Source organism: Pongo pygmaeus, chromosome 1 (assembly GCF_028885625.2).
Source record: "Pongo pygmaeus isolate AG05252 chromosome 1, NHGRI_mPonPyg2-v2.0_pri, whole genome shotgun sequence".
NCBI classification, from domain to species: Eukaryota; Metazoa; Chordata; class Mammalia; order Primates; family Hominidae; genus Pongo; species Pongo pygmaeus.
The window spans coordinates 37,371,498-37,394,438 of NC_072373.2; the positions used below are offsets into that span (position 1 = coordinate 37,371,498).

Below are 22,941 nucleotides of genomic sequence, written 5' to 3' on the forward strand. Positions count from 1 at the left end.
TGAGCTCAAGCAATCCTCCTTTTCCCAGCCTTCCAAAGTGTTGAGATTACAAGCATGAGCCACCTATGGGTTAAACGTGCTTTTTTTTTCTTATTTCTAATTTAATTCCATGTGGTCAGAAAACATACATTATATGATTTCAGTCCTTTTAAATGTGTTGAGGTTTATTTTATGGCTTTGAATATTCTTAACTCTTACCTTTAAAAATTTTTTTTTCATTATTATGTATCTAAAAGTAGCGATTTCCAGATTACTATTTCAATATACCATTTTTACTTTTAAAAGGGTAATGAATTATACTTTACCTGCTTCTTAAGAATGATTATTTCTTTACTATCTAGTAAATTATATTTGCTATTTTTGCTTTGTAGCCACAAATATGCAAACTTTTCTTCCCTCTCTGTGCTTTTTTTTCCCATAGGCCTAAGATCTGGCAAACTTGGTGAACAGTGTGAAGCAGTTGTTCGCTTTCCCAGGCTTTTTCAGAAGTATCCATTCCCTATTCTTATCAATTCTGCATTCCTAAAGTTAGCTGATGTTTTCAGAGTTGGGTAAGTCTTTTGAAATTTTCAATGTTCTAAAGTACTTGGTTCATATTTCTTGTTTTATATTGTGGTCTTTTTCTTTTTGCCTTTTAGGACTTCCACATGGTTAGTTACCATTAGTGGACGCACATGACTGTGTGCAGCACATCAGTGTGAGATTTAATGACATTTAAAGCAAAAATGAAGAGTATAATTTAGACAATACTTATTTCTTTGGAGAACAGAATAAAATTAAGACAACCTTAATATTTTACTGTATACTTCAGGAAAATCTGTGGCTGTGTACAGATTGTTTTTGAGAAGTTTCTGATTTAATTTAATAATTTATTTTATAGCATGAGATGCATGTCTATGAAGTACCTGAAACATGTAAGCACTGAATACATGCCTGTTTGCTTTTTCTCCCCCGACCATTCCATCTTCTGCTGCTTTCTGCCATTCTCCATGCACTCGTGCTCATATGCACACAATACCACACCGGAAGGAGAAAAGAAGTTGTGGAATAAGCCCAAGAGAAGAGAAAGACCGTCTGATTTCCTGGCCTTGGTTATGATATAGTTTGAGGAGATTTAGTTCTGCTGTAGGTCTTCTCCTTGTGTCACTGCCATTTTGGTGTCTTGCAGCAAGACTATAGCATAGCTAACTGCTTATGCTTAGTGTCCACCTAAAGTACAAACTTTAACTCTTTTAGTAGTGAAACAAATAATGTTAAGATTGAAAAATATTTGTGTGTTGCTAAAATTTAATATTATTAGTGTTACTTTGGTTCCTAATTAAATATTACTTTCTAAAGTGACCTAATTTATTTTATTTCTGGTTTTTCTAGAAATAATTTCCTGAGGCTATGTGTTCTTAAAGTTACCCAACAAAGTGAGAAACATTTGGAGAAGATTCTAAATGTGGATGAATTTGTGAAGAGAATTTTTTCTGTGATTCATAGTAATGATCCTGTGGCAAGAGCCATCACCCTCCGGTATACCGTATTATAATAATTCACTATAAGATTATTTGAACTGTAATTATGTACAAAAAAGGCAGTATATTTACATTTTTCATTTTGAATATTAGGAGTTGTTTATGTTTTTTTGACCAAGAGTCAAGGCAAAACTGTGATAACCATCCCAATCTGCAAATGCTTTTTAGTTAACATCTGTGTTAACTGTTTGGGTTATAAATTGTTGCCTAACTTGTGTTTGAAATGCATCTCTATGTAGATAGGTGTTCTGATCAAATAACTTGGTGGATCTCAATATAGCTTAGCCTCAGGGCATTTTGAACTTTGCGTTCCTGCCCTTAATGTTTTCTGTCAGTTTTCTATATTCTTCCTTGATTATGTGATCATTTTTAATGTGATAAATCATATTTGATTTCATTGGAGAACATCAGGTATAACCACTATAATTTCTTTAGCTTTTTCTTTTCTTTCTTGGCATATTTAAAAAAATTTATTTGTTAGAATTTCATTTTGTAAGCCTTATATCCAGCTAGAACCATATTTTCTTCTTAGCTCTGCCATTTATAGTATCATATCTATAACTTTTTATATCTTTTGAAATTCACTTTCCTAAATTATAGGGTTCATTTCTGACCTAGTCTGCCCAGACAGTCTTCTTTTTAACCAGGAAGTTCGGGATGTCACCTCTTCCCTGAGTGTCCTTTTTTCCACACCGGGAATCAGTTCTTCCTTCTTGTTCAGAATTTAGTGCTTTTGTCATTTCTTTGCTTTTTGAGTGATTAAATTGTGAGTAGTATGTGATATTTTAAAGTCAGTTCATTGATTTTCATCCTTTGAAAGCTATATTCATATAATTAATTAATTAATTTATTTATTGAGATGGAGTCCTGCTCTGTCGCCCAGGCTGGAGTGCGGTGGCGTGATCTTGGCTCACTGCAACCTCTGCCTCCTGGGTTCAGGCAATTCTCCTGCCTCAGCCTCCCGAGTAGCGGGGATTGTAGGTACCTGCCACCACACTCAGCTATCTTTTTTTACTTTTAGTAGAGACAGCATTTTACCATGTTGGCCAGGCTGGTCTTGAACTCCTGACCTCAGGTGATCTGCCCGCTTTGGCCTCCCATATTGTTGGGATTATAGGCGTGAGCCACTGCACCTGGCCCAGAATTTAAATTTAAGATATTTTTACCCTTTACTTCAGCAAATATACCTATAGGAATTTTTTAAATGAATCATTTTTAAAAGTTGGTGAATATATGTATATAGATGATTATAGTATCATTTTTGTAGATTGAAAAATTGGGGAAAAATCAACATGGGAATAGCTATTTGTGAACTACTGTATAACTTTTAAAGAGTAAAGTGAGTTGTGAGTCTATATATACTGACATAGAAAGATATTGTTTTAAAAAATAGTCACATAGTATCCATTTTATTAACTCATTTTGTCAGTTAATATTAATATGTATGTTTATATAGGCTTAGAAAAAAATCTAGAGGAATATATACTGTTAACAGTGATTATTTTTGGTAGAGTCTTTGGGTTATAGATTACAAAAGGCTTTTCCATTTGACTTTTTTTTGTAATGTTTGAATTGGTTTTCACAAACATGGTTTTTTTTTAATCAAAAGATAATAGAGAAGAATATAATTTAACTGGTGGAATGAATTTCATGAATAATTTAGAGCTAGCCTGAATATTTTGATAAGATTGTAGATTAATATTTGAATGTTAATCATTTTGCATGCTTGCCCTTCTCTAAGTCATGGCAATTGACTCTTGCCTCAATTCTTTTTTTTTAAGCACTGTGGTAATCAATAAAGCCAGCGATCTCTAGAAAGCTTCCAAAAAGAAGGATCACTTTAAAGGAAAAAAAAATTAGATTGAAATCAGATTTTTCTACGGTAACACTTGATGCAATAAGTATTGAAGGAAAATTGAGCTAAGAATTTTATATCTAATCCAGTTTTCATTTAAAGAGTAGTAAAATAAAAAGATTCTCAGGCACACAAGGCCTTAGGAGGTTTGCCATATAGGACCTGTTTTGTAAACATTCTAGAAGGAGGTACTCAAGTAGGAAGAGAAAAATTAAGCCGGAAGCAGTGGGAATAAGTTATTAAATGTGTCGGTATTAGCCTAGTCTAATCTTTTCTGGTATAATAGATTAATAGTCATTTGTTATTTCTTTTGAAAGATGTGTAATTCCAAAACCTTCAAATTAAATATAAATTACATATTTAGTCTATTTTAGTTTCTTGCTACTAACAGTATTACTTATTTTTAACAGTACTAGGAACAGTACTACTTAATCGAGTGTAATTACAGGGAATAATTAGGTGATTACGTGTCACATTGGAAGGTTATTTAGGATGTTGACTTTGAAGAAGGTTGTCATTGTAGGAACATTGTAGGTTTTGTTTACTGCAGTGTTTTGCAGATTTCTAAAATTTATGCCTTTCTGCTGAAAGGATTTTTCAAACTGTCTGTAGTTCATATCGCAAACAATAGATTTTTTCCTTTCTAAATGTATAATTTTATTATAAAGTAGACTGTGTTTTCCAAGCTTTACCTTCTGCATCGTTGTTGATTCTGGTGTGAGCCCCAGGGGCGTCCTCAACCACTGCTTTCTTGATCTCGAGGACATTTGAAAATCATCATACCAATATTTACTGATGTGGGAAAAAAGATTGGGAGCTCTTACTTTTTTTTACTTTGTGTATCTGCTTACCAGCAAAAATGTTGTATTCTTAATGCTTTGCTGAAATGGACTTCTTTATGCAACATTGGAAAATTGATATTTTGATGCTTTAATAATTCAGAAGTTTCCTTCCTGGGCTGTTTGGTACCTGGGATGTACTTCAAGGTGATTGTTAAAAATTTTGCTTTTTAGATAAGCCATTTTAATTTTTCTGACGTATTGAAATATGTAAAAGCGTTTAAATTTTGAGTCATGGATTTCTAAAGTTGTGCTTTATTAACCGGAGTTACATGGAATTACCTACAAACTTTAGTTTTGATAATCTGGCTTTGCCTTGCCTCTTCCTTTTCTGACCTTGACTTTATTGTATGCCCAATCTTCTTGGGTTTCTCTGTTTCTGTAGGATGTTGGGAAGTCTGGCATCAATAATTCCTGAGAGGAAGAATGCTCATCATAGTATTCGTCAGAGTTTAGATTCACATGATAATGTAGAAGTTGAAGCTGCTGTTTTTGCTGCTGCAAACTTCTCTGCACAGTCAAAGTAAGCTTACAAAAGTACATCCCTTTTAGTAATTTGGCTTCCCAAGAAAAGTTTTTGAAGGAAAAACTGATCAACTTATATAAACACTAAGAGATACAGGAAAGTGTAAATGACAAGGTGTGTTTTCCAAGAAGGTTTACCTTATGTTGGGGAAACAAGACTTAAATTCATAAAATAGAAAATGTAAGTACAAATGTTGGCATTAATTGTGTAAATGAAATGAGTTTCCAGAAGGACAAGATCAGCATAGATTCGTTGGAGAAGGCTTCCCTGGGTAGCAGAAGCTTTGTTCACTGAGGAGCTTCTCCCAGAATGTATTTTACATATACATCTCCCAGAATGTATATTACATATACATCTGTAATACTAAATTGCTTACTTATTGTCTTCTAATGTTAATTTGTTTTGCATTAGAGCTGTCCACAGTTTGGCAAAGACAATAACTTGAATTAAAACCAATTTTAACCTATTCAGAATGTCATGTCCTACACTGTTGTTTTACAGAACAGTATTTTTGTTTTGGGCAGGAGGATTAAATGTTGACCATGGTTTTATTACTATGTTTGATTGGCTTCTCTTCTGTAAAAGAAAATACAATATCTCCCTGACTGACAGGAAAAGTAGCATTGCCTTCTGGGGTGCGTTTTGGTAATATGTATGAAAAGCCTTAAACAGGTACATACATCCCTTTGACCCAGGAAATTCACTTCTAGAATTTATCCTAAGATAACAGCAATATGTACTGATAATTATTTGTATGGATGCTAGTTGTAATGTTACTTGTAACAACAAAAGAAATGAGAAGCAACCTAAATTTCTGCCATTGAGCTTAGATAAAGTATGATCATACAATAGAATACGGTAACAACTTAAAACAAATGTTTTTAGGAACATATTTGGAAGCAGGTTACATAATAGGTTATGTAATATAACAGGTTTGTTTTAAAAAAAACCCTAATAGCTTATGTAATATAACAGATTTGTTTAAAAAAAAAAAAGCCCTAATATTTGTATTTATGCAATAGAAAAAAAGACTAGAAGGATATATATCAAAATCTTGTCTCTGAGTGGTAAGATGGTATATAATTTTTATTTTCTTTTTATAAATTTCTCTATATCTCTATATCTTGGCATGAACAAATTCCAGTTTTATAACCAGGTGAATGATAAATTTTTTTTAACATAAAAAAATAATATTTGCATACACTCCTCTTCAGCATTGTTTTTTTTTTTGAAATGGAGTTTTGCTCTTGTCATCCAGGCTGGAGTACAGTGGCGCAATCTCGGTTCACAGCAACCTCCGTCTCCCGGGTTCAAGTGATTCTTCTGCGTCAGCCTCCCAAGTAGCTGGGATTACAGGCGCCTGCCACCATGCCCAGCTAATTTTTGTATTTTTAATAGAGATGGTGTTTCAGCACGTTGGCCAGGCTGGTCTTGAACTCCTGACCTCAGGTGATCCATCTGCCTTGGCCTCCCAAAGTGCTAGAATTACAGGCGTGAGCCACTGTGCCTGGCCCCTTCAGCTATTCTTATCAAACCTTCAGAGTTCCAGGAATTCTTATTGAAAAAGTAGATAATAGAAAGCATATAATTTTTAATTTCACAGATCAAAATTAATAAATAGATGTAGCAGTAATTGATGATCAGATATACCTGAATAAGTACAGTTCCTATTTATGCCTTTGAAAATAAGCATTTTTTTCCTCATTGAGAGTCGTTGGTATTGAGAGGACTTTTAAAAATTTCAGTCACATGTCTCTTAACTATGGGGTTACATTCTGAGAAATGCATTGTTAGGCAATTTCATCGTTGTGCAAACATTGTAGAGGACTTACACAAATCTACATGGTATAACCTACTATACACCTAGGTTATAACCTGTTGCCTCTAGGCTGTAAACATCTATAGCATGTTTCTGTACTGAATACTGTAGGCAGTTGGAACACAGTGGTAAGTATATGTATATCTAAACATAGAAAAGGCGCAGTAAAAATATGGCGTAAAAGATAAAAATGGTATTCCTGTATAGGGCACTTACCATGAATGGAGCTTGCAGGACTGGAATTTGCTCTGGGTGATCAGTGAGTGAGTGGTAAATGAATGTGAAAGCCTAGGACATTACTGTATACTACTGTAGACTTCCTAAACACTGTACACTTAGGCTTCACTAAATTTATTTTTGAAGTTTTTCTTCCTTCAATAATAAATTAACCTTACCTTACTATAACTTTTTAACTTTGTAAAGTCTTAATTTCTTTTAACTTTTTGACTCTTTTATAATAAAACTTAGCTTAAAATACAAACATATAGCTGTATAAACATACGTTCTTTATATCTTTATTCTATAAGCTTTTTTAGTTAAAATTAAGACATAGCTGGGCACAGTGTCTCACGCCTGTAATTCCAGCTACTTGGGAGGCTGAGGCCGGGGTATTGCTTGAGCTCAGGAGTTCAAGACCAGCCTAGGTAACATAGGGGGACCCCTCAAAGAAAAGACACAGAGACACATACATTAACCTAGACCTGCACAGGGTCAGACATCAAGACATCTCTGGCCAATATGAATTTTTCAGCTCTGTTATAATCTCTTGAGGCCGCTGTCAATATGTGGTTTGTTGTTGACCAAAATGTTGTTATGCTGCACATGACTGTACTTTTATTGATTAGGAGTTGTGCCTAGAGAATAATTATCGTCTGATTACCACTGCCAAGGTGTCAGTGCTTCATAGTCTGTCAGATTAAATATGTACTTCCAGTGCTTCCAAAAATAGTTTTCTAAATTTAGTTTCTAAATTTGGATGATAAATTTGTAATTTAGTGATTAAATTTTGTATATGAGAATCACTTTTAGTTCAGTTTTTCTCTTGTGTTCTTATTAGAAGCTAATTTTATTTCACTCTGCATAATTACTGGTTTTGGAAAATGATTAAGACCAAGTAAGAGAAACAGCAAGATTTTTCACTTGTGGAAATGATGATTAAACATCTAAATTGGCAGTTTATGTAGAAACAGTTTTTAATATACCATGCTTCAGTATGATATACTTCTAATTTATTAAAAAATACCAAATGAGTCTCTGTCACCTAGGCTGGAATGCAGTGGCGCAATCATGGCTCACTGCAGCCTCGAACTCCTGGACTCAAGTGATCCTCTCACCTCAGCAATCCCAAATTGCTGGGATTACAGGTGTGAGCTACTGTGGCCAGCTGACAAGATTTATATTTTTGAAATCAGTGTTCATATCTTCTCCCAGAAATAATGACCTGGCTTGAGATCACATATCTCGGTCAGTACTGATGGATTTTTTTTCTAGTATCTGTATTGATCAGTTTTGGATATTAAATCAGAGTAACAAGCCAAACCAAATAAGACCTTTAGAATTTATTTAATCCTGTTCTTCCCCGCCCCCCCAATCTCCTACCATAACCATATTTGTTTTATTCTAAATTGCTAGTCCCTGGGTGGCAAAGCAGGAGTTACAAACTCAGATGCTTTCAGGGGCCAGGTGAACATTGTCAGTGAGAGCAGTGTCCCTTAGTGGCAACTGTGGTGAACTGAAGCACGTCCGCTCCATCTAAAGTGCCCCATGGCACCAGCCTATTGTTAACAGTGCAGGAATGGATGCCCAGTGCTCAGGTTTTTGGCAAAGGAGAGGGGATAATCTGAAAAACCAGATTATTCTATTTGGGCTCACTATATTTAAATGTTGACATTAAGAATTTTTAAAATGTTATTTTAACATTTTTAAAAATTCTAATGGATTTTTAAATTCTAAGTTGTTATAAGAAGTCTTTATATGGTTATTAAAGAAATACTTACTGAATATCCACCATGTTCAGATACTTTACTAAGTTCCAGAAATATAGGAATGAAAAAGGTCAGGCCCTGTTGTTATATAAACACAAAATAATTTCAGATGCTTGTTAGTGTTATGAAAAAATAACACTGTATGGTGATAATGGCCTAAGTGAGCTGCTTTAGAGCAGTGTTGGCATAGCCCATTTGGTTGCTGGAGTTTTTGTTTTAGTTGTGTTTCTTACCACCTCCCCTAACCCGAGCATCTGACCTTGGAATATTAGTTGCAGTTTGGAATATTGTATTTCTTCTGTGCTGTGTTTTATTTCTTTTAAGTCCTTAGAAAATATAAGCATATGTAATTTTTTGGTTTTAAAGTTTTTTCTGTTCTCTGTTCTCTTTTTCCAAAGGGATTTTGCTGTAGGAATCTGTAACAAAATCAGTGAAATGATTCAAGGTATGTATTCTTCATTTAGTATTATGAAGTGACTTAATGAGATTTATAATAGTTGCTAACACTAATTAAGTACTTATTATTTGCTAGTCACCATACATTCAAATAATATTTATTAAGTATCTTCTATTTGCTGAAACTGTTCTAAATGCTGAGGATACAGGAATGAGCAAAACAAAGTCCTTACCCCCATCTAACCTACACTCTAGTCAGGGGTGGGGTGTGTGGGGATAGACAAATGTGCATATGACATTCTGGTGCTATGGTGAAAAAGTGAGATAAGAAGGATGGAGAGTCTCAAAAGTAAGTCGTTGGTGGGGTGGGAGAAGGGACTTATCTATTTTATATATATTGATCAGAGAAGGGACTTTTTTGTATATATTGATCAGAGACGGTCTCTGATGAGGTGATACTTGAGTGAGACATGAAGGAGAGAAAGGAGTGAGCCATGCAGATATAGTCTTGCATTGCTTAACAATGGGGATCCTGTGTGAGAAATGGGTCCTTAGGCAGTTTTGTTGTTTGAACTTCATACAGTGTACTTACATAAACCTAAATGGTATAGCCTACTATACACTTAGGCTGTATGGTATAGCCTATTGCTCCTAGGCTCTAAGCCTATACAGCATGTACCTGTGCTGAATACCCATAGGCAATTGTAATAAAATGATTTGTATATCTGAGGTAGAAAAGGTAATATATTACACTGGTGTTACAATGACTACAGGGTCTATGAAGTTACTAGGAATTTTTCAGCTCCATTATTATAATCTTATGGGACCACTGTCTGTCATGTGGTCCATCATTCACCAAAGCATACTTATGGGGGGGCATGATTACTTTAGGGAAGACTGCTCTGTGTGAGAGAGGCTAATGTTATTAGGAGCTCTGGAACTCTCTGCTAATGTCCCTCCAGTGTCTTCCAGTTGCATTTAGAATCAAATCCAGATTCCTTACCATAGACTACAGAGCCCTGGTTTTCCAATCTCTTATACCATGAGTCATGTGTATTAACCCTATTTATCCTTATAACAGTCATTATGGGAGCCCAAGAGCTCCCATAGGGTTAATACATGTGTCATACCCCTATTTATCCTAACAGTCATAAAAGGGAACTCTTGGGCTACAGCATTGCATGACTCTAGAGAACACCAGTTTGTTTATATTCTTATAAAGAGCATTCCTTTGAATTGTGCAACGTGGCAGCCTTGGATAGGTAATACTATTATGTTCATTTTACAGGAAAGGAAATGGAGCCACACTAAAGCTGAATGATTGGTTCACAGTAAAAAAGCTGATAACTTACAGTTTGGCTTTGAGGCCCATGCTTTTAACCACTATGCTATTGTGCCTTTCTAAGGCATGAATTGCTTAGTGTAGTTATATTTTGCATGCATTTAAATTGTCCTTCAAATTAAAATTAAAGAGAACTTGCTCACTTGCATAAATAATAAAAATCACTTAAAGACCAAGATACAGTGAATGAGCTTTGTTGTGTTCCCCTTTATTCCTTTGTGTTTTTTCTTCCACCATTAGCAAAAGGGCTTTCCTGCAGAAAGGTATCCTTATGACATTAGAAGGAAGCATCACTTATTCATTGAGCAGGATTTTATCAATTGCCTGCTGCATCAGACAAGATCTCAGCAGGAAACAGGTGGCACATTTGAATTAAGATAACTCAAGGAAGGTGTAATAAAGAAACCATTCACAAAGGCATGGTCAGGGTGTACTATAGGGGATAATGTAGTTCTTGAGCCCGTAATAGCTTTTACCATACCTCTAAGGGTACAGGTTAAAGAGAGGTTACTAGAAAATTGGTATCATGTCAGGAGGGCCACTTTGAGAAACTAACCTCCAGGAGCACGATGTGACCCTGCAGTGAGAGAACCAGGGAATAAATACTCTGACCTCATTCTTCTCAGCAACTCCTGCTGGGCTCTCCATTGGTTAAACCCAAACAAAGGGTAGATAGCAAGGGAGTTGATGAAAGCTACACAGGTGAGCCTTCTAGGATGCTGGAGTATTCTGTGTATCTGATGGCAGTTATATGGGAATATACATATGTAGAAATACATTAGTCTGTACACTTAAGATTCATTACCTTATTGTTCCTTAAATTTTATCTTAAAAAAATCTAAGAGAACAGGAATTAGCAGGAGAGGCAGAGGAAAATACAGGAGTGTGGATGGAGGAAAAGTGGAGGAAAATTGGAACCCAAGATACAGAAATGAAAGAGGAGTTTAAAGAACAGAGAATCCTGACATTTGGTTTTAAGCCACTTGTGTTTCTGCCAAGTAAAATCTCCGAGCCTCCGTAAATCTTTAGTAAAGATGCCTGTAAACACAAAGATCCCTCTGAGTACTGGGTTGAGAGTAAACTTGGAGTGGAGGAAAGGGGGATATAAGAGTGGAGTCTGCCATGGGGAAAGGCCTAAGTAGGGAGAATACTTAGGAGACTTGCAATAATTTAGTCAAGAGATGGTAGTGGAAATGGATCGGCATGGTAACAACGGAGGTAGAACGAGTCAGTTTGGGTTTTATTTTGAAGATAGAACCAATAAGATTTGCTAATACATTTGGAAATGGGATGTGAGAGAATCCTTCTTTCACTAATTAAGAAAGACTCCAGGGTCTAAGGAGCTATAATGATGTCATTTACTGAGACAGGAATATTTTTGGAGGGGCAGTTGCAAGGTGAAGATCAGTTCTCTTTGGGCCTTATTAATAAAAAATGCTTCTGAGACCTCCTAGTGCAGATGACCAGAAGGTAATGAGATACATGCATCTGACATCCGGGGTAGGAGGACGGGTGGGTGGCCGCCTTTCACATTTAGCCGATAATGGAAACCATGGGATTATATCAGCTCACTCAGGGAAAGCACATAGAATGAGAAGAGAATTTATTACCAACCTATGGGAATATCAGAAATTAAAGCGTAGACAGACGAGGAGACTACAAAGGAGATTAAGAAGGAACAGCCAAAGAAAGAGGTCAGAAAACAGTAAGAGTAAAAGAGCCAAAGCCATTAGGAGAGAGTTTCAAAGATAGAATGGTCAGCAGTGTCAAGTGCATTCAGAACCTTAAGGAACAAAGTAATAACATGAGCATGAAGTGACCCTGCAGAGAGGAAAGCAGGGAGTACTCTGATCTCATTCTTTTCCCTCTGGCAAACCCAAGTAGAGGCCATCTAGCAAGGGAGTTTGTTGATGTAGGCAACTGTTGGACGTTGAAGTGCTGTCTTACGTTCATACCCACAATTATTTCACCATGGAAAAACCAGCAATATGCAGACTATAATTAGCTTGTGGCATGTATGTGGTATATTATGACTGAGAAATTTGTGTTCACCATGACCACAAAGCCATGCCATAGAAGAAAAGATTTGTTGGTTTCGCTCCACTGTTGACAGGAAAACGTGGATTAGGGTTAGTCTTCATGGATCCAGTTGTGTATGCAATAAGGAAAGGCATTTACTACACAAAGTTCAGGGGACTTCGAAAGTATTCTATACACAGTTTATTCACATCCTGATTCTGATTTAGTTGTTGAAGGAAATAATTAAAATCGTAAGTATAATCAGACTGTAGCCATCAAGTGTGTGTGTTTGTGTATATATATATGTATGTATATGTCTATGTATAATTTTTTTACTATGATAATGAGAGGAAATAGGCAGCAAATATGACTTTGCTTTCTACTGTGCTTTTTAAAGGCAGTTTTTATTATCAGCATGTAGTTTTATAATCATTTAAAAGTTAATGTCAACATAAATGCTTTGGAAAAAATATTGAATTTATCAATTGGTTCTAGTATAATCTTTAATGTTATAAATATATTAGTATACTGTGTTTTTCAAGTGCAATTTTGCTAATTGAGTCACAGCTTTTAAATCTGGAATATTATTAAGGATGATGACCACAAATATCTTGAGAATTCTTTTTGTGTCTAGGTTTAGCGACACCAGTAGACTTGAAGCTAAAATTGATACCCATTCTACAGCACATGCACCATGATGCAATCTTGGCTTCCAGTGCTCGTCAGCTTTTACAACAGCTGGTCACATCCTATCCGTCCACCAAAATGGTGATTGTGTCTTTGCACACTTTCACTCTGCTTGCAGCTTCATCTTTGGTTGATACACCTAAGCAGGTAATTTCAATTTTCTTTAAACTGCCTATTCTTTAAACTTACATATTAAATATATGATTAGAAATAACAAAGTGGCCCACGAGTCTTGAGGACATTAAGGTTCTTTTCTCTAATAAAGGTCAGATTAATTTGCTTTTGCTTGCTTTTTTATTCTCTCTGTTCACAGTACTGATTGTTGGGAGCCCTTGAGGATAATGAGATGTTATGGGGTACATGGCTGGGTATGAAGTTGGCCGTATAAAAAAAAAAAAGAAAGGATTGAGTATCTGTTAAATGCCAGGGCCTGTGCTAAAACTTTAAAGTTAAATGGTAGTATTTTACAAACATGGAGAAAGAGGCCCAAATGTGGGCACGTAGCTAATGAGTGACAGGGCTCTGATTTGAAGTGAGTCCTGTCCCTTTGTAAGTTTCACTAAACTACACTGCATTTCTAATGATCATTTCAGTTACAGTATTTATGGAGTGACTTATTTCCTTTATAGATTCAGCTTCTGTTGCAGTATTTGAAGAATGATCCCAGGAAGGCAGTAAAGAGACTTGCTATTCAAGATCTGAAATTACTTGCTAATAAAACACCACATACTTGGAGTAGGGAGAATATTCAGGTATGTAGAACTTGTAACATTTTATATAGAAAAAATAATATAACATAATAAAATGTTTTGCATTTTTATATTGTCTTTGTCATCTTCTACGTGGTTGAATATGAAAAACTTCTAAAAGCGTTGTTGATGTTTGTGGCAGTTATTTTATAAGTGGCACAATAAATACATGAAACTTCTATACTTCAATGTTTGTTTTAGTCAGTGAAACTTGCCACTCAGTTGCTTGTTCATTTTCCCATAGCGGCACTAAGGCTAATTGAGAAGCCCAATTACATTGGTTTGGTTTTTTTATTCTTGTATTTTTCAGTCAATGTGGGGAGAAAAATTTAGGGGCTGACTGTTATCTGTAATGGAGGTAGGGCTGGATGGGCAACTTGGGAAGTATATTTCTCTCTTCCTGGAGAGCCGAAGACATTCTTAAGTCTTCTTTTGTAAACAGAAGAGCAGATCTCACTCTTTAGACTTTTAATGTGACATCTTTGACACCATCTGTTACCATCTGTTAGGTTAAATTAATATTTTATGTTTATTTTTTTCTCAAAATAGAATCCTGTTTGTTTACCCATTACCAATAGAGATACACCATTTTGCAAATAATGCTATTTAAAATGGAACGGAAGTTTTTATCTCTTAGCATCATCATGACTCCAGTGGATTAAAAATCTTTGAATTTCAGATTATTAAAACTAAACTGCTGTGTTTGTTTTTCTGTTTGTTTGTTTGCTGTTTTCTAAACATCTTTTAATTTACTATATTATGATTTGATAGTCACAGATATCCCAAGATAAGGGCAGTTGTTAAATCTGCATTTAATAGATAAGCAGTTAGGGTTCAGAGAGATTTAATATGCTTAAGAGAGCGTCTTAAGAGAAGTAAATTAAGAATTTAATAAAGAGAGCTTCTGTCCTCTGATCCCTAGTCTTACTGCTTTTTCTACTAAATAATGCTATCTTTCCAAGAAGAGAATGTGCCCAGCCACTTTAGTCATTTTAGAGAATTTGTACAAAGAACTAAACCCAGTTATTTAGAAAGATCAGTGAGAAGCACAGTATTATTCCTTCTCATTTTTTTCTTATTGTGAGATAGATCATACATACAGAAAAGTATGTAAAATATATAAATAGTTTAAATACCTTTAAGTGAGAAAAGTATGTAAAATGTATAAATAGTTTAAATACTTTTAAGCGAAAACCCATGCAACTACCATCCAGCTAGAAATAGAACATTACAGGATCACAGAACCCTGCCTCCTTCCCTTGCATGGTCCTTCCTGGTTGAAACTTTACACCTTCCAAAAGCAAACCACTATTTTGACTTTCATGATAATAATTTCTTTGCTCTTCTTTTATCTTCTTCACATGTCTTCTTAAAGAATACTGTTTAGCTTTGTTTTTGTTTCTTTTGCTCAGCATTACACTGGTGAGACTCATCCATGTCTTTCCCCTTTAATTGTAATGTATCCCATTGTATGAATGTATCACAGTTTATTTGCTCTCGATGGGTTATTTCCAGCATGGGCCTATTGCAAACAGTGCAGAACATTCTTCTGTTTGTCTCCCAGTGCACACATGCAAATTTCTTTAGAGTGTATACCTAGGAATGAAATTTCTGACTTATAGAAAATGCGTATCTTCAGTTTTAACAGATGATGTCAAACTATTTTCCAAAGTCAATGAACTAGTTTACATTCCTGCTATGTATGAGGGCGTCCATTGATCACATCCTTACCAACACATAGAATTATCAGACTTACATTTTTTACCAGTTTAGAAGTTGTACTTTTTATGTGTAGCTCCTTGATTATTAAAGAAATTGAACACCTTTTTAATATGTTTATTGACCATTTGGATTTTCTCTTATGACATGGCTATTCAGGTCTCTTGCCTATTTTTCTGTTGATTTGTAGTTATTTTTTATGTATTTGGAATACTCATACTTTGTTGGTCCTTGACAATTCTATATAAATTTCAGAATCAGCTTGTCAAATTTAACAGTTTGATTGGGATTACACTGAATATAAAGATTAGTTTGTAAGAAATTGGTAACTTTATAATATTGTCTTCCAGTGCATGAACATGTTCTATCTTTCCACTTATTTTAGGTCCCTTTAATGTGTCTCTTGCTCTAGTCTATTTCATCTGATATTAATATCACTACTTTAGTTTTCTTTTACATATGTTGACATGATAGGTTGTTTACCATCTTTTTAGTTTCAATCCTTATATATCTTTATGTTTCACATGTTTCTTATAAACAGCATTTAATTGGAAGGGAGGTTTTTTGGGTTTTTTTGAGACAGAATTTTGCTCTGTCACCCAGGCTGGAGTGCAGTGGTGCAGTCTTGGCTTACTGCAACCTCTGCCTCCAGGATTCAAGCCATCCTCCCACCTCAACTTCCCAAGCAGCTGGGACTACAGGCATGTGCCACCACACCCAGCTAATTTTTGTATTTTTAGTAGAGATCATCATCATGTTGCTCAGGCTGATCCTGAACTCTTGACCTCAAGCAATCCACCCGCCTCAGCCTCCGAAAGTGCTGAGATTACAGGTGTGAGCCACCATGCCTGGCCTAATTGGATTATTTTTAATCCAGCCTGGCAGTCTTTTTCATTTTCAGATGGAACATTTGATTCATCTGATTTACTGTGATTTGTCACACATTTGAGTTTAAATCTACCATTTTATTTTGTGTTTTCTCTCTTTCTCGCCCTGTTCCTTTTCACTCTTTGGAGGAGAGGGGAGTTTCTTTCTGTATTGATTATTTTTGATATCTTACCATTCCATTTGACTTGACTAGTCTGGAAGTATACAGTCTTGTTAAATATTCTTTTAGTTGTTATCCTAGAAATGATAATATAATTCATAGTCATTTTTATCAGTCTAAAGTTAATTCTGCTAAAAGTCCTTTGAACACATTTGAATGCCATTTTCATCACTCTACACTTTTATGTATTATTGTCTTGTCTAATTAAAATACAAGTTAAATAAAATACAATTAAACTATTTTTTCTTATACAGTTTTGTTATCGTTTAGGAAATTCATTGTTCATTTGCACCTTCCACTGTCTTTGCTCTTCTTGCATCTCAGCTATTTCCTAGTTACTTTTCCTTCTGCCTTCGAAAGGTCCTTGAGTGAGAGTCTGTGGTGGTAAACCCTCTCAATATTTGCTTGCCTGAAAATGCTTTCATTTTGTCCTCAATCTTGAAAGATGCTTTCTTGGGATAGAATTCCCAGGGCATTGAGGATACCATTCTGCTGTCTACTGGTTTTCTTTATTGCCACTGAAAAATAGTAATACTCTTTGGAGGGTTTTTTTTTTTTTTTTTTTTTTGCTTTAAAATTGTTCTCTTTGACTTGATTTTCTGTAGTTTCACTATGAAATGTCTAGTTGTGAATTTCTTTTTAAACTGTCTGACTATGTTTGATTTCTTGAATCAGAAGATTGGTGTCTTTCAGCAATTCTGGGAAATTGTTACTTGTAATTTCTTCAGATATTGCCACTGTCTCTTTTTCTCACCTTTTCTTCTGGACCTCCTATTAAATGTATGATAACCCTTCTCCCGTTAATCCCTCATGTTCCTTATCTTGTTTTCTATTTTCTATCTCTTTGTGCTGAGTTCTCGGTAATTTCTTCTTATATATGTTTTAGTTCAATAATTATTTTTTCAGTTTATCTAAAGTCTGCAGATTTGTCTCTGCTCTCTATTTCTATACCCTTTTTCCTTGTATACCTGATTGTTTTTCACTTTGAACTACTCATTATTCTTGGAGAAGTATGTGTGGGAATTCTTTGAGGCTCAGACCAAAAAGTACATTCCTGTAGAGATTTGCATTTGCTTCTGCTAGGCAGAGACGTCAGACAGTGATAAATGCTGCCAAGAAAACTTAGGAAGAAGATTAGTGAATATGGAAGGTGGAGGTTGCAGTTTTAAGTAGGCTGGTTAGGGAAACCCTCACTGTGAATTTGACATTTGTGCAAAGACCTAAAGAAGGGAATGTCAATTTTGTGGGCCCCTGAAGAAAGGGTATTATCAGTAGGAGAAAAGCCAAAAGGCCCTGAAGTGAGAACATTCATGAGTGTGAGGTCAGTGTGACTGTTAATAGGGGAGATTAGTAGGAGGTGATGTTAGGTGATGGTAGGGAAGAATAGGCATTTAGGGCCTTTGAGTCCTTCTTAAGGACTTTAGCTTTTTACTCTACATGAGATAGATTGCCTCTGGAAGATTCTGATTAGAGGACATTATCTGACTTAAGTTCTAAAAGATTATCTCTGGCTTAGCTATATTGAGACTAGGTTGTAGGGGCCCAAAGGCAGAAGCCGGGAGAACATTTAAGAGGCAATTACAAATAATCGAATTAGAAAATATGTGGTTACCTGAACCAAGGTAGTTGGGATGGTAGTGAGAAGTGGTAATAGTTTGGATATATTTTAAAGGCTAGAGCTGATGGATTTCCTGGCATAGTGTAGAGAAAGAAAGGTGGCTCTAAGCTTTTTACCATCAACAAATGCAATTATCATTTACTTGGAATAGGCAAGACTCTAGGAGACTCATTTCTTGAAGATCAAGAGTTTACTTCTGAGTATATAAACTGTAAAATGTCAGACATCCAGGTGGAGATGTCAAGGACATATGCCTGGAGTTTAGTGGACAGATCCAGCTGAGGTTATAAATATGAGAGTTATCAGTTTATAGATGGTATTTGAAGCCATGAGACTGGATGACTCAACTAGGGAGACAATATGGCTAGAGAAGATTTAGGGAACGATGAACTGAGAAACAACCAGCAAAGGGGCCTGAAAAGGAGTGGCCAGTGATACATAAGTCAGAATAGTATTTTATAGGGAGAAGACCTTGATCTACCATGAGAGCTACTGCAGCCATATTCGCCAAGATAAGGACTGATAGTTCACCTTTGTGTTTGGCAATATGAAGTCATTGATAACCTTAAGAGAGCAATTTTGCTGCAACATTGTGGGTAAAAGACTGACTAGAGTGGATTCTGCAGAAAAACAGGAGGGAGATTTAAGGCAGTGAATGTACGTTGGTCCCTCAGTATCCGCTGGAGATTGGTTCCAGGACCGACCCTTCTCTAGATTACTTATAATACCTAATACAATGTAATCTTAAGTAAATAGTTGTATTATGTTGTTTTTTTATTTGTATTATTCTTTTTTTTTTATTATTTCGAATACTTTCAATCTGGAGTTGGTTGAATCAGTGGATGCAGACCCATGAATATTGAGTACCTACTGTAGAAAACGTTTTAAAAGGAATTCTGGGCCGGGCGTGGTGGCTCAAGCTTGTAATCCCAGCACTTTGGGAAGCCAAGGTGGGTAGAGTTCAAGACCAGGCTGACCAACATGGAGAAACCTCGTCTCCACTAAAAGTACAAAATTAGCTGGGCGTGATGGTGCATGCCTGTAATCCCAGCTACTTTGGGAGGCTGAGGCAGGAGAATCGCTTGAATCTGGGAAGCGGAGGTTGCAGTGAGCCTAGATCGCGCCATTGCATTCCAGCCTGGCAACAGGAGCAAAACTCTGTCTCAAAAAAAAAAAAAAAAAGGAATTCTGCTCTCAAGGGAGCAGAGAAATGATATGGTATTGATAAAGGGTATTCTGTTTGTTTGTTTTTATCCTGGGAGGATTAAACTTTTTTTTTATTGATGGAAATGACCTGGTAGAGGGGAAGAATTGCAACAGCAATGGCCTTGAGTGGATGAGACTGGAAGGGATCCAGTGTAGAAGTAGATAGGCTTTCTCTAGTTCTCATAGAATAGGAATGAAGACCTTAAGAAGCCTAATGTAGGTGAATGAGTAGGTATTATGGTAAAAAGTTATAGAAAATCTCTTGTGATGAATTTTTTTGGGTTTTGTTTTGTTAGATAATTAGGAAACATGGTCATTAGGTATGGTTAAAAATGGAGGAGGCAAAGAGAAAGGTTTTAAGGAAACACAGAAATTCAAATAAACTAGGGAAATAGAGGATTGCCAGGTAAGATATTTGAATAAAGCAATATATAATGTGGTGTCTGGCACATACAAATAAATGCTTTTTTAAGGGTAGCTGTAAGTTATATTAAAGGTAAGTTTATTCTTTAGTTTTTCCTTTTTGAATACTTTGACAGATTGTAGGGTTGGGGTTGTGCTGTCTTAATAAAATGAACTGGGAAGTTTCTCTTTCTATACTCTGGAATGGTTAAGAACTGTAACAGAATTTTCTGTTTCTGAAGGTATAACTTTAAAAGTACCACAAATTTATCTGAATCTAGAACTTTTTCCAGCGGTAGTTGTTTGGAGAACATTTCCAATCACTACATGTTATTGTCCTGTCAGTTTTTTACCTCTTCTGGAATCAGTTTTGGTCATTTGTTTCCCATTTAATTTACTTCTCAAATTCATTAGTATCAGCATAAAGAGTCTTTATAACTTCTAGTATCTTTGATTTAAAAAATTTTTTTATCTTGTACATTTGTGTTTATATCCCTTTTTCCTTTTTCTTCTTTCTTTCTTTCTTTCTTTTTTTCTTTGAGACAGAGTCTCACTGTGTTGCCCAGGCTGGAGTGCAGTGGCACAATCTCGGCCCACTGCAACCTCTGCCTCCGGGGTTCAAGCGATTCTCCTGCCTCAGCCTCTCAAGTAGCTGGGATTACAGGCATGAGCCACCCTGCTTGGCTAATTTTTGTATTTTTAGTAGAGACAGGGTTTCACCCTGTTGGCCAGGCTGGTTTTGAACTCCTGACCTCAGGTGATCCACCCGCCTCGGCCTCCCTAAAGTGCTAGGATTACAGGCACGAGCCACCACGCCCGGCCTATGTATACCCTTTTTCTTGATTAGACTTGCCAGAAGCTTTGCTTTCTTATCTTTTTCAAGTGCTTGGTACATTCATTTTTATTTTTCTTGTTTAATAATGAAAGCAGTTAAGACCATTAATTTGCTTCTTGGTACAGATTGACCGCATTTCGTAAATTATGTCTTGTTCTCATTGCCATTAGTTTGAAATGCATTTTTTAAAAAGCCAGATTTATTGTGGTATAATTTATTTACAGAAACTTTTCTAGGTATGCAGTTGGATGAGTTTTTACAAATGTACAAAACCACCACCACAATTGAGATACAGAACATTTTCATTACCCCCATAAGTTTCTGCAGGTCCCTCTGTAGTCAGTCCTTTCCCCAACCCCTGACAACTACCAGTCTGATTTCTGTTGCTGTGATTTTGCCTTTCCAGGATATAAATAGAATCATATGGTATGTGGCCTTTTGGATATGGCTTCTTTCACTTACCATAATACTTTTAATATTTATCCATGTTATTGCATGTAGCAGTAGTTCATTCCTTTTTATTGCTGAGCAGTATTCAGATATATGGGCATACAACAATTTGTTTGTCTGTTCACAAGTTGACAGACATTTGGATTGTTTCTGGGTTTTTGGCCATTATGAATAAAGCTGCAATCATACACGGTTTTGTGTGACATCTCTTGGGTAAATACCTAGAAATGGAGTTGCTGGGTTGTGTGGTAAACACTTATTCTGTTTAACTTTGTAAGAAACTGCCAAACCGTTTTCCAAAATTGCAATACCATTTTACTTACCCACCAGCCATATATAAGAGTTCTAGTTCTGTATCCTTGCCAGCACTTTGTGTTGTATGGTTTTGTAATAGGTGTGTAGTGGTATCTCATCATGGTTTTGTTTTGCTCTTTCCTAATGGCTAATGATGTTGAGCATCTTACAGGCTTATTTGTCATCTGTATCTTCAGTGAAGTGCCTATTCTAATATTTTATTCTTTTTTTATTAGGTTTTTTGTCTTTTTGTTATTGTTATTTATATATTCTTGATATTAATCCTTTATCAGATGTATGTTTTACAAATATTTCCTCTCAATATGTATCTTTAGTATCTGTCTTTTAAAAAGAAGTTTTAAGTTTTGATAAAATCTATCTAGTTTATTAATGTTTTTTTTCTTTTATAGGTTGTATTTTATCTAAGAAGTCTGCCTAATCCAAAATCACAAAAGTTTTCTCCTAAAAGTTTTATAGTTTAAGTTTTATATATAGCCCTGTGTGATCCATTTTGAGTTGACTTTTGTGTATGGTACAAGGTAGGCATCAAGGTGCTTTGGATAGCCAGTTGTGGCACCATTTTGTGGGGAAAACTTTTCTTTCCCCATTGAATTACTTTAGCATCTTTGTTGAAAATCAGTTGACCATATCTGTATGGATTTATTTCTAAATTCTATTCTGTTCTATTGGTCTGTGCAAATAATACACTGTCTTGATTACCATCGTTTTATGGCAACTCTTGGAATCAGATAGTGTGAGTCCCCTACCCCTTTGTATTTCTTTTTCAGAATTGTCACGCTGGGTGGGATGTGGTGGCTCATGCCTATAATCCCAGCGCTTTTAAGAGGCCAAGGTGAGAGGATCACTTGAGGTGAGGAGTTTAAGAGTAGCCTGGGCAACATAGTGAGACCCTGTCTCTACAAAAAAAAATAATTTTAAAAATCAGCTAGGCGTAGTGGTATACACTTAACAGTCCTAGCTACTTGGGAGACTGAGCTGGCGGGATCGCTTGAGGCCAAGAGTTCAAATTTGGCTGTTCTAGGTCTACTGCCTTTCCATGTAAAATTTAGAATCAGTTTGTAAATTTCTACCAAAAAAAGGCTGCTGGGATTTTTGTTGGTCTTTACATCTAAAGATCAATTTGGGACGAATTGACATCTTAATAGTATTATGGGTTTTTTTGTTTTTTTTTTTTTGAGTTAGAGTTTTGCTCTGTCACCAGGGCTGGAGTACAGTGGCGTGATCTCAGCTTACTGCAGCCTCCATCTCCCAGGTTCAAGCGATTCTCCTGCCTCAGCCTCCCAAGTAGCTGGGATTACAGGTGTGCACCATCACCCCCAGCTAATTTTTGTATTTTTAGTAGAGACGGGGTTTCACCATGTTGACCACGCTGGTCTCAGACTCCTGATCTCAAGTGATCTGCCTGTCTCAGCCTCCGAAAGTGCCGGGATTATAGGTGAGAGCCACTGTGCCTGGCCAATAGTATTGTGTTTTTTTGATCCATGAATATGGTACATCTCTCCCTTTTTTTTTTTTTTTCTGTTTGGAGATAGGTTTCACTCTGTTGCCCAGGCTGGAGTGCAATGGTGTGCAATCATGATTCACTGCAGCCTCAGGTGATCTCCCAACTCA

At 35.9% G+C, this 22,941-nt stretch overlaps 1 protein-coding gene across 4 annotated transcripts in view; it reads left to right on the plus strand.

Moving 5' to 3' along the window:
* INTS7 (integrator complex subunit 7) overlaps positions 1 to 22,941 on the plus strand; it is a 97,627-nt gene that overhangs the window by 15,753 nt on the left and 58,933 nt on the right. For all 4 annotated transcript variants that reach the window (XM_054457513.2, XM_063672257.1, XM_054457522.2 and 1 more), the window contains 6 exons: positions 422 to 551; positions 1,372 to 1,518; positions 4,600 to 4,737; positions 8,943 to 8,989; positions 12,936 to 13,135; positions 13,618 to 13,740. In XM_054457513.2, coding sequence (XP_054313488.1) covers positions 422 to 551; positions 1,372 to 1,518; positions 4,600 to 4,737; positions 8,943 to 8,989; positions 12,936 to 13,135; positions 13,618 to 13,740 — 785 coding nt within the window. The remainder of the gene's footprint in view (positions 1 to 421; positions 552 to 1,371; positions 1,519 to 4,599; positions 4,738 to 8,942; positions 8,990 to 12,935; positions 13,136 to 13,617; positions 13,741 to 22,941) is intronic.